At 49.4% G+C, this 12,460-nt stretch overlaps 1 protein-coding gene across 1 annotated transcript in view; it reads right to left on the bottom strand.

Moving 5' to 3' along the window:
• The window catches only part of GALNT15 (polypeptide N-acetylgalactosaminyltransferase 15), a 53,754-nt gene extending 43,175 nt beyond the window's left edge, over positions 1 to 10,579 (bottom strand). The window contains exons 1-2 of the mRNA XM_038002910.2: positions 9,243 to 10,579; positions 8,144 to 8,212 (exon numbers count right to left, since the gene is read on the bottom strand). Of these exons, the coding sequence (XP_037858838.2) occupies positions 8,144 to 8,212; positions 9,243 to 9,787 (614 nt within the window). The 5' untranslated portion in view covers positions 9,788 to 10,579. The remainder of the gene's footprint in view (positions 1 to 8,143; positions 8,213 to 9,242) is intronic.
• Between the last annotated feature and the right edge of the window lie 1,881 nt (positions 10,580 to 12,460).

Here is a 12,460-nt window from a genome sequence, read left to right as displayed (position 1 = left end):
TGGCCCTAGGGCTTTGTCTGACTGACCAGTGTGATTTCCCCAGTCAGAGCATCCCTGAAGAGCTGGAAAATTAGCCCCTACCCCACTCCAGTGAGCTGTGCTCAGCCAGTGATTGAAAAGAGTTGGTTTATTAAACACCCAGCACCCTCACCCCTAAGGGCAGAGGGTGGGAAGTGCTGAGATGCATGCATGTTCCACACTGTCTCCAAGGGTTGAGCTCCAGCTGCCCACAGAGGTAGCTGCCTTGAACACATGCCTCTCTCAGGGGCTGCCTTCTAGTCTCTGCTCCACTTTCCTGGGCCCCTACCCGTGCTTCTTGGGATAATCTACAAAATAAAGCCTTCTTTCAGGATCTTCTCTGGGGGAAATCCAAACTAATATAGCCCCTAATAGCATGGAGTTTATATTCTATTAAACATAACCAAATCATTATTCAGCAGCTGTAGTGAGGCATTCTGGAGGTAGGGACATGAAATCAAAGTCGAGACCTGAAGGGTGGGCAGGACCCAGCCCAGAGAGAGAGTACAGGCGAGGAATGGCATGCCTGGCAGGTGTCACCGCCTCTGATAAGGCCCAGAGGTGGGAAGAGGCTGGCATGTACCAGAAACTGAAGGAAAGACGTTCATAGCATTGCTGAGCCAACCAATGAGGCAGGGCAGGCAAAGGCTCTTGAACATCATAAAGCAAGGCCCCAAGTGACTAGGGACTTATGCAGAGGATCCAGGAAGAAATGTTTGTTTTTATTGTTAAATAATGAGGCTAATTTCTCTGTGCTTCAACGAAATATCCAGTGAATATTTTACTATCTCGGTTTGTATGTGTCGCTCAAGTGTCCAAAACCCCACCCCTGACCTCCTTTGTTCATCCTCTGAGTGGGAGCAGTGGGACAGGAACGACCAAGGGCTTTGGAATCAAATCAACCCGGGTTTAATCCCTAATTAGCCAACACAGGGATGTTGATACCTTTCTCCAGCCCAGGGGTGTGTCCTGGATTAAAAGGGATAATCTTAGCCTAGGAGAACTGTTCTGCAGGCTAGCTTTTTATCTTCACACTCCAAGATCAGAGGAGTCTGGTGTCTTGTGTTTACACACAGATGCACACCCTCTTTTCATGCAGCCCCAGGATCCCCTGTGAACTTGGAAATGCATTTGGATGATGGCTCTGAAGAGAATGAGTCACGGCATTGCACCAGATGGCCTGGCTGTAGTACTGACGCTCTTCCCTCCCTCCCCTTGCCTGGCCAGAGTAGAAGGATTTCTGCCAGGTTTCCTAAAGCTGTTTTGGGGATACTGACTCCCAGTTCCTATCAAATCAGTGGAGGCTCCCACTCGGGTAGGCTTCTCTATCTCAGCCCTGATCCCACTGATGTTTCAGCCCGTTTCCTTGTCTGCATCCCCCTGTGCACCCCAAGCTTCTTGGGGTTGGGGCTGGGTATTGCTTACCTTCTTACTTCTGATAGTTGTTAAATAAATATTTGTTCACTGAAGGAAGGAAGACGCTGATCTTGTTCTCAGGAAGTGTGCAAGCTGGTTGTCAAGATTAACAGGGGAGTAATCCCACAGATCCAAGTTCCTGCATTACAAGAAAACCCCAGCTTGCCTGTAATTGGTGGCACTTATCTTGGGAACACCACACCAACGTCTAGGCCAGGCCTGAGGCTGCTGGGCTGGGACGCAGTCTGGAGCTGAGCCGTTGGAGGAATAGATGAAAAAGCTTGCAGACAAGAGAGATGGGAGCAAAGGGCTGGAGTCTGCAGTGGAGGCTGATGCTGCCAGCCTGTCATTCTCCATCAGTGGACAGAGGTTACAAGGTACATGCCATCCCCTTCTCTTTGTGCAGGTTCTCCAAAGTCCCACAGCTCACTCCTGGGGGGTTCAGGGGATCCTTGGCTTGCTCTGATCCTGGCCCCTACCTCTGAACCAGAGACAGGCACAGAGTTGGAGTCACTGGTCTGAACACTGACCAGAGGCCTATGAAGCATCCTGGAGCCATAGTTCCACCTATACAGGGACAGCCTCCCCGGGCTAGTGGCCAGAGAAACCTGCCAGATCCTCCATCTCGAGAAGTGTGAGCTTTAGACATGCAAAAAGTGAGCAGTTGATAGCAGGTCATAGAGCAGACAGTAATCCAAAGATGGGGTGGTAGAAGCCAAGAGGTAGCTCAGTGCCTCTCTGGTGTCCATATGCCCTTGAACCACCCAGGATCTCATTAAATGCAGACTTAGGTCAAGTAGGTCTAGGGTGGGGCCTGAGATTCTGCATTTCTGGTGAGCTCCCAGGTAATGCTGATGCTGTTGGTTCCTGGACCACAGCTAGAGTAGAAGGCAGTGGTTGTTAGTAACAAGACAATAGAAGGTGAGCCGACAGATATACAGAATACTTGGCCAGGTGCTGGGTCCCCTGCTACTGCAGGATATCAGGAAGACTAAGTCCCCAAAGAAACTATGGACCATGGGTCTTCCTCCTGTCCACCTCCTTCAGCCTTGTCTGGACGGTTCCCTGTTCCTTCCTTCCTGTGTAAACTTGCAGTAACTCCATCACCTTAAGTGACTTGAGCATCTCTGTTCTTAGTCACCTAAAGAGCCCTAAGCAGTGATCCTTAGCCTGGCTACACATTAGAATCACTTAGAGAGTGAATTCCTGTAAATCACATTTACTTGGTCTGGGTTGGAGCCTTGGCATGACGATTCATTGGTTCTAATGTGAGTGGGGCCGTGAACCACTGGCCTCATAATGGCGCTCAAACTTTAACATGAGTGGAAATCACCTAGGGATCCTGTTAGAATAGCGATTTCATCTAGTAGGTTTAAGTGGGGTCTGAGGGGTCTGCATGTCTGAGGCTGCAGGTCTGACGACCACACTATGAGTGGCACTGGAGTAAATAATAACAATTCCCCTCACCCCAGGACAAGGTACAGATTAGCCATGTCTAATCTAACCCCCAAGGCCAGCTGGGTTTGTGCTAAAGTGCAGAGCAAGATCCTACCACACTTGCTGCGGTGAGTGCATTTGACCCAAAAAAGGGTGATATGTACTCAGCATTGTCTACACTGCAACCCCACTGAGGGGTAATGGATCCAGAATGGAGGTCTAGAGGAGGTACTGCCTCTGCTGCGGCCACGGCGGACTGGAGGGCTGGAAGCTTGGTGTTTGTGGCATCCCTTCATGACTCACAGCTGGGCCCCACAGGCACCACTCACACTGCCCATACTGGGTTGTCTTCCCTCTCTTGGGGGGGGGAATTGAGCTGAGCTCCAGCCCCAGGTCTCAAGCCCAGCCTGTTCCTGTTCTTGTCCCTCATCCCGAAGGGCATGTCTACCCTCTTGGATTTACCGATGCCCTGTCAGCTGCCTCCTTCCTCTTTTGCAGGCCAGGCTATCAGAGCCAACAAGGGGTGTGGGGAGTTATCTTGGGGTGAATCACGGCCTGGCAGGACAGAGGCTTTGCAGGGAACTGAGTGGACCCTGCGTGGATTGCAACACCATCTTCTACTTGACAACAAAGCTGCAGCCAAGGCGATTCTCCCGCCCCTGCCCTTCCCTCTGACCCCATGCCCATTATGGCCTCTGGGGCGGGAAGTGGGGAACAAAGGAGAAAATATCCCTCCCAGCTCTCCCCACTGGCTGTGAAGAGCCATTGACCACCTGGTGCCTTGCAGCCCTGGTTCTCAGCCCGGCTGCATGATAGAACCACCTGGGGAGTTTTAAGCTCTTGATGCCCAGGCCTCACCCCAGACCAACTAAATAGAAATCCTTGGAAGTGGAGCATGAGTATGAATAGTTTTTAAGATTTGCCGGATAATTCCACTGCACCTGCACATTTATGATGATTCAGCAGCCTCCAGGGCCAGAAAATAATTTTTCAGTCAGAGAAAGGACAGCAATGTGATATCCACAGCTCCATTTTTCTCCATCTCTCCAACTTACTCTTATGCCATTTACTCAAGAATATGATAAGGGCAACTTCTGTTTGGACTTAATACACAAGGAAAATCATCACACGTTGTATCTCATTTTCTCTACAACCTTATGCAAGGGTGTTATTATTATCCCATTTTACAGTTGAGGAACTGAGGCTCAGAGAGGTTGAGTGACTTATACAAGGTCACACAGTAACAGGTCGTACCAGGATTCAACCCCAGGTCCACAACTGTTTAATCACAGCTATGGGTACATAAACCAGGGAAACACAGGCTGAACCATAAAGGCAAGTTAAAAGCAGGTAGCATACAGCCAGCTACCACTGAGCTGACATTTATGTTTGAGGACAAACCCCCGGGGCCATGAGGGAGCTGTTCCTCTCTGCTCTCTTCTCTATTTTCTGACTCTAGCATTGCTTCCTACATGGAAACTTCCCAAACTCTATCAGCTCTCCACTCACTTTCTTTACCTCTAGTTCCCCAGACTATCAAGCATCAGCTTAAAAAAATTCAGATTACTGGGCTCCAACTCAGAACTCTGGAGCATTGCCAGTGAGGGGGTCTGAACATCTCTATGTCTTTAACAAGCAATTACGCCTTTAACAAGTGAGGGGGGTTGGGTGTGCACATACGTTTGGGAAGTTGCGGTGTAACTCCTTGCTGTTGAAAAATGTGCTCTGTGGGCTTGCAGTGCTGGTGCCACCTTGCAGTGCCTTTAATAGAAATGGAGCATCTGAGGCTGCCCTCCTGACCTGATGAATTTGACTGCATTTTAACAGGATGCCTAGATGATTCACACGCACCTTAAAGTCAGAGGAGCACTGCTGTGGCCAGTCTGTTTGGCATAAAGAGTGTGCCTTAGAGCAGAGGTTCTCAAAGTGTCTCTGGATCAGCAGCAGCAGCAGCAGTACCAGGAGTTTGCAGAAATGCAAATGTTGAATCTCACACCCACTGGATCAGAAACTACAGGATTGGAGGCCAGGAATCTGTATTTTAACAAGCCCTCCAGGTGTTCTGATGCACGCTCAAGTTCGTCCCTAGATGTAGATTATAAAGCACTGGCTCACTCAGCAGCCTCTTTGATCCTAGGAATCCATTGTCCCTGCACTGGGTGCCAGGATGATCAAAGGAGAGCTGGGGCCTGGAGGAACTTTGAAAGCCATCCATGCTACAGGAGGCTAAATGGGCAGGGCTTGTTCCCCCCACCCCTTCTTTGACAGCAGCTTTCAAGGGCTGAGTTAATCCCGTTCCTGTTTGTGGTTCCATCATGGGCTCCTGTCTATTTTGCCTGAGTATTCATTCAGTTTTATCCCCACCTCTGCCCTGAGGACCCTCCCTTTCCCATAGCACAACCATTTCATTGAGTTTGATCTGTTCCTGTAAAGAATGGATTGGTTAGTGTGCATGGATTTACATTTCCCCTAATGATACAGTGCTGTAGGCCGCCTTCCGTGCCTTACTTTTTCACTCAGCAGGGGATTTTTAAGGTCTCCCTTCACTGTTGAATGTACCCAGAGTCTGTTGCTTCTAACTCAGGCTGAGTATCTCATAGGGTGCACCCAGCTCCTCTTGCCCTGTGATGTGACACCCAGGTGGCTTCCAGCTCCTCCACACCACCAAGGATGCTGTGATAAGCATTTCCCCAAGTGTCTCCCCATGGACCCATGTGAGTTCTCCCCATTCTAAGAAGAAAAAACTTGAAACACTTCCAGCCCATGTAACTTGCCCAATCTCTGATCTGGAGAGTGGCAGACTCGCAAAGTGTAGTGTAGTGGTTAAGGGTGTGACTTTGGTGTCAGACTCACCCGGTCAGATAACCTGGCACCAGTCCCTCCATCTTTCTGTGCCTCAGTTTCCTCATCCATGAAATGAAACCTACCTCATAGGTTTTCTATGAAGAGTTGAAAACAAAAACCACTTAGCAGAGCCTCTAGCACATAGTAAGTGCTCAGTAAAGGCTCACTATAATTTTGCCTCTCTTTTTCAGAGACTGTCTTTTGACCTCTTTTCCACTGATATTTTTCTTTTTTGCTCTTGCATCATTGGTACTTATCCTCAAATGCCACCTATTCAAACTGACCTCCAGAAATGACCCTAGAGGTACTCAGAAAAAAGCCTGTGGCCCCGGGCAGGGGTGAAAGGACAGCAGGCAGAGCTAGTTTGGGCCTTCCGGTGTAGGAACTGAGCCAGAGGGACTTGTCTGGTCCTGGTGGGAAAGCAGCGTGCAGGGCCCGCATACAGCAAGCGCTTAACATATGGCTGTTTCTCTTATGTGTTGTAGTGTGGCCCAGATTTAAAGGGGTAGGAGAAGAGTCCTGTCACCCTGGGGGGAGGGTGGAGATCGTTTGCCTTGCTTTGCAGGAACTCTCTTGTGTACGCAGGCGAGGAATCCAGGGAAGGGAAGGCGCCAGAGCTTGAACCGCAGACTGGAGAGGGGAGTCTGCGGCCAAGGCCTGGGCTGCGCAGGCCGCACGCCCCAGTCGGGGCCAGCAGAGGGCGCTGAGCACCTCCGCACAGAGCTGGCGGCCGTTCCGTGCGAACCCTGGCAAGCTGGGGATTGGATAATCCAATCATCTCCCTTCGCAAGGGTTGAGGAGTTTCCTCCCGACTGCCTGGGACTTTTCAGTGCTAAAATCTGGGAAGTCTCAGGCGGCAAGTCAAGACGAGTTGGTTACTCTGGCTGGAAGAAGCAACCACTGAAGTGTTGCACACACACACAAACACACAAGTGCACATCAAACACACACAGCACCAAATGTGCCCAGACTTGCACCACGCACCTCACAGTGCACATCACACACTCATGAACATCACACTACATGCATAACACACACAACATGCTTGCACACGTACACATGTATCACTCACACCACACACATTCATAACATACATGCAACACACAAAGAATACACACACACGTACCACAAAAACATGTGAAACAAACACTACACCACACACAGGCACAGTACATGCACAGTACATGTGCACATCACAGCACATGCACAAGATACACAATACACGCGAATTACACCCATGCACACTACACACACAGCACATAAAAATTACGTGCACAGCACACACACCACAAAATTTACCTGCAGTTGTGCCACATGCAACATATCCATGCACTTTATACCACATGCATAATAAACACAACACACTTGTACGTGTATGCATATACCATTCACACAATGCATTTATAACACAATGCACCACAGAAGCACATCACACACAAGAAACAGTCACGACACAATACCTGTGCACACATGCACCACATAAACATATGCAAAACAAATAGCAAACTGCAACACACACCCAGATGAACAATGCATGTGGCATCACCCCAATACAAAATACATATATGAACCATGCACATAATACATGCACATTAACACACATGCATACAAGACAATACAATGCACAATGCATACCTGTGCATATCATACCACATACACAAAGTAACATGAACCAAGCATATAGGCACCACATAATGCAGCACATGCATGTACTACACATACATGCACGACATCCATTTAATACACATAATGCAGTGCACACACAACACAGAGAATATATACAACACACATGCATGAACACACATATACCATGACCTACAAATACACATATTCACCACACATTTGCACTATGCAAACACACAAGTCACACACATGTATCACTTTGGAAGTCATGGATCCTCTTGTTTCAGGCAATATTTCTCATTGGCAAAAAGAGGATGCTCATTCTTGCTCCAGGCCAATGAAAAATAGTGTCAACAAATTTGAAAACTATATATTTGTTCATTCAGCAATCACTTCTTTACTGCCTGTTGGGCTTTGAGATGTACAATACAAACTCAGTCCTGACCTTCTAAGGGGCTCACAGCATGGCGGGGAAAGCAGGCATTTGACTGATAAATACATCAATGATCATTTGGCTTTAGTTGTAGTAAGTGCTATGAGTTAAAACTCCAGGGTGCAAGGAGGGCACAAAACTAGAATGGGGTGGGAATTTCCTGAAAATAGCTTTTAAAGGTAAGGCTTGAAAACAGTGTAGCGGGGTTGAAATGGAAGTAGGGTGAGGTGAGTGAGGCACCTAGGGCACACAATTTAAGGAGATGTTCACTCCCGGCTGCTGACTCTGCAATTGCACACCCTTGAGTGTGAGTGGCTGAGCAGCCAGGCTGAGGGGAACTATATCAGGGACCCGAGGAATGTGTGGCCCTACCTCCAACTGCTGCTCTGCACAAATGTTTGCTTTCCAGGAAACTCTCCAGGCTCTGGGAGGAGCAATGGCCTGTAGGAAAAGGGACCTAAATCACCAAACTAAAACTAAGCAGCTGCCTTGCTCCCTGGGTGCTGGTAACCAAGGCTCCCTCCTCAGTGGCCAGCCATGGTGACAGTAAGGGAGCAGGGGGTGTGGAGGATGGGCTAGCATCTCCCTGGGCACAGCTCCGCACATCACCTACACTTCTCAGCTCACCTCCTGGGGCCGGGGCCGCCCTGGCAGGGTAAACTGCAGTCAGCACAGTATTCTGGCTCTCAGGCACTGGACTTGTTTCCTTAGTCTAGTGACCTAAGGAGGGTGGCATGGAGCGGTGGGTCAGGCAGACTGGAGCTCACATGCCTGCAATCAAATCCCGCCTTTGTTACCTACTAGCAGCGTGACTGCGAAAGCCACTTCGCCTTGTTTTCATACCTATAGAATAAGCATGATGATATTACTAGCACCCATCTTGCAAAGCTGCGAGGACGTTCCAGGACTTTGTGAGTTAATACATTAAAAGCTTGTAAAGTAAATCCAGACACATGGGAAGAGCCCCCTAAATGTAAACTGCAATTGTTATTTTGATCCAAACTAAAAGCAAACACTAACAATAGCCCTAAAATCAAAATGTAGTGGAGTCAGAGGGTTAGAACTGGGGAATATCTGCTCTAACCTCCCTTCTGCGTTGTAGAAACAAAGCCATTTGACCTAAAGACGGAAGAACTAGAACCCAGGATGGAGAAGAGAATGAACAAGCAAGAGTCCTCACTTTCTGCTTTCTAGGACAATGGTTCTCACCTGAAGGGCTTGTTCATAGAGATCACTGGACCCCACCCAGGGTTTCTTGTTTGGCAGGTCTGGGATGGGGTCTGAGAATCTGCATTTCTGAGAACCCACCGGTGCCCAGGGGATGCTGACGCTGCTGGCCCAGGTAATGCATCTTGAAAAGCACTTGCTCTAGGGACAGGAGAGGCAGGGTACGGAAAGTTTGCATCCCCGAGTTTGCTACCACCTGATCATGCCCCAGGATCAGGGAAGGGAAAACAAGGGCCTTACTTACAGCGGGTGCCGCACCTCAGGCAGAGCCCTCTGGAGGGGGATGCGGGCACTGAGTGCCTCCTGGAGGCCATGTGGGTCCAGGCTGAACAGGGTCAGCTCCTCTTCTTCAGACACCTCCCCGTCCTCCTCCTTGGCCCCCCAGTCCCTCTTTGGGGCTTCCTCATCCTGCCTCCTGCTCGGCTGCTTGATGAGGCGGTAGCTGCCACCTCTCCTGCCCTGGCTCTGGTTCCTTCTGGCCCGGGGTAAGGCCACGGCCACCAGCAGCTGATCCTCCCTCAGGGAGATAAAGGGTGGCAGGCCCTCCAGAGGGCTGTACTCTTCGCCCTCATCCTCAGCCTCCAGTACCCAATCCTGGGATTCCCCAAAATCCAGGCGGTACCTGGCTTCAGGGCTGGGCTTGCTGGCTTGGGCTGTGACAGTCTGGTGCAGGGTGTGCGGGGGAGGGTGCAACATCGCCACCATGATCAGGACGCATCCCAGCATGAGGAGCAGCAGGAGGAATTGGAGTCTGCATGGTCTGTGCCTGTATCGCTTCCTTAGGAGCATGTTGCTGGAACTCGCCAAATGCAACAGGTCATGTTCAAGTTCGCTTTCTCCCGCTCCAGGCTCCTCCAAGCTTGCAGCAGAACCTGGGTTGCTTGTTCCACCTGGAAGTTTTTCTGCCAGTCACTTAACCTGCTCCTGACATTTGCCAACAGCATGTGTAAGACCTGCTTCCACTTACAATCAGAAAACCACAGGACCCAAGTTTCACCCCAAGTCCTCTCTGAATGGATTTCCTTAATTGCCTTCTGAAAGCCCATTCACAGGGACTTCACATTGAATTGCTTTCCTCCCTTTACCCCGGTTTTCTCCTTGGGAAAAAAATAATGATTCCATTCTGCTCAGGTGTTTCTTTCCCCCTTTGCATAAATAGGTTGCTATGAGGTGTCTGGGATGAGCTGGTGGGTTCTCAGTCAAGCAGGGCTGACAGCCGTCCCTCTTTGGACGCTTCCAGTCAGGTCAGATCAACAGATGTAAAGCCGGCAGGCAGTGCCTGGTTTCCTTTCACACATAGCTCCACTCAGCCGAGATCCCTCTGCCAGACACAACCCAGAGCCAAGCGTGCGCCTCACTCCTGGTCCTAATGCCCTCACTGTTCCCAGGCTTTGCACAACTCGGTGTCGTCACTGCTAGAGCCAAATCAAAACAGGAATATCCCAAGAGTTCAGAAGGAAAGAATAATACCTTCTGATTCAGAAAGGCTGTGTGTGTGGCATAGATGCAAGGAGTTGCAGCTGTCTGTTTGCACCCTCAGCCTCCCACAGGGGATCAGCCAAACTAGGTTGGACTCTCCTTCCCTTCCTGGGGACCACTGTCCCTGTCCTCCTGAAGGTGAGGGAGCTAAGGGAGATGATTTTGCAAGTCCCTCCTTCTCCCACAAGAGCAGCTGAAGGCCTGTTCTGCCCTGGGCACTGAGGGGGACGCTGGAAGAGGAGTGGATTCCTCCTTCCATCATAAAGCTTCCTTCATTTAACCAACACGTAATTAATGAACACACGCTATGTGCCAAAACTGTTCTGGGAACTGGAAGTAGAGCAATGAATAACACAGACAAAAATGTGTGTCTCATGGAGCTTGCATTCTAGTGAGAGATACAACTAAAACTATCCACTAGGTCAGATGGTGATGAGGATGAAGGCAGAAAAGCAGAGCAGGCATGGGGCTGGGGAGCATGGGCTGGGCTTGGAAATGGACACTGAGTGGTAGAGAAAGGTTTCATGGAAGAGTTACCATTTGTGTAAAGAAGAGGGCTGCACAGCTATCTGAGGTTGAGCATTCGAGGCAGACAGAATGATAAATGTGAAGGTTCTAGGGCAAGAGTATGCCGGCATGTCTGAGGAACAGCAAAAGATCAGCATGGCTGAAGCAAAGCGAGCAGGGTGGAGCCTGATGGGAAGTGGAATAAGAGAGGCAAGGGGACGGGGGCAGGAGGACCATGCAGGACACCCCCTGGTTGCGTTGAAGGAACTTTGGCTTTTCCTCTGAGTGACAGGGGAGCCCTTACAGGAGAGACACAATCTGACTTGGGTTTTAACTAGATCATTCTGGCTGCTAGGTTGAGACTAATCAGTGGGGGGCAAAAAGCAGGAGCAGGGAGACCAACCAAGAGGTTCTTGGTTTGCACTAAGTGGCATCAGTGGTGACAGGGGTCAGCTTGTGGATATACTTTAAGGAAGAACATACAGGATTTGCTGATGAATTAATGACTAATGTGAGAGGAAGAGAAGAGTCAAGGATGAGTTCAAATTTTGGGTCTGAGTAGTTGGAAGAATAGAGTTGCCATGAACCAAGATGGGGAAGGAGAGAAGGTGGAAGGAGATGAATGCCAGTGGCTTGGTTTGGAACATGCGACATTTGAGGTGTCCTTTAGACAGCAAAGAGGAGACAAAGTGGAGGCAGCAGGATGTAGGACAGCTGAAGGTCAGGGGGAGGTCTGGTCTGCATATACAAAGCTGGACTCCAGCAGCACTCAGATAGTGTTTGAAGCCGTGAGACCTGAGATCACTGAGGGAGTGAGGTAGGTAGACGGGAGAAGAGAATCCAGCATGCTCAGTTTTCGGGCTTCTGTCTTGAACAGATTGAAGGATAGCTGGCCATCACCATGAGCTGTGTTTCTTTTGATGGCTGTAAAGCAGCCATGCTGTCTGCAACCAAGAGTGAAGGGGGAAAAACTGCCACTGGGGAAGTCCTGCAATGAACTTGCTCATTGTTTTTGTCTTTGATCTTAGAATGTCAGCTTGAAAATCTCATGAAAAAAAATCTTACCTTTTGACTCAGTTGTTTCTTCCAGTGTGGTGTGTCTGTGCACACACACATGCACAAGCATGTGTACACATGTGTTTTCATGAAGTCAGAGGTGAAATAGTGGGTTACATGTGGTTGTTCTGGGATCCCATTGTAATGCCCCAGTGGACAGTACTTAGCAATTTCTGGATTGAATTGTGTCTTCCAAATCTCAAATCAGGCTGTATTGCCAGGTGAGGATACTGTGTCATTTCCAAATTCAAGAGGCAGACACCCTGGGAGATGTAGTTCAGAATTACTGGGGACATTTTGAGGTTAATGAGGATGAAGGATTAGAAGGTTTCAAATCCAGGAGGCCTTCAGAAAACTGAGTGTGCACAGTCACCATCTTCCACCCATCTCCAGCAACACTGTGCTTGAACTTGCCAAGAA

This window comes from Chlorocebus sabaeus, chromosome 15 (assembly GCF_047675955.1).
Source record: "Chlorocebus sabaeus isolate Y175 chromosome 15, mChlSab1.0.hap1, whole genome shotgun sequence".
NCBI classification, from domain to species: Eukaryota; Metazoa; Chordata; class Mammalia; order Primates; family Cercopithecidae; genus Chlorocebus; species Chlorocebus sabaeus.
The sequence above is the reverse complement of the archived record's forward strand: the minus strand, read 5'-3'. Positions and strand labels throughout refer to the sequence as shown.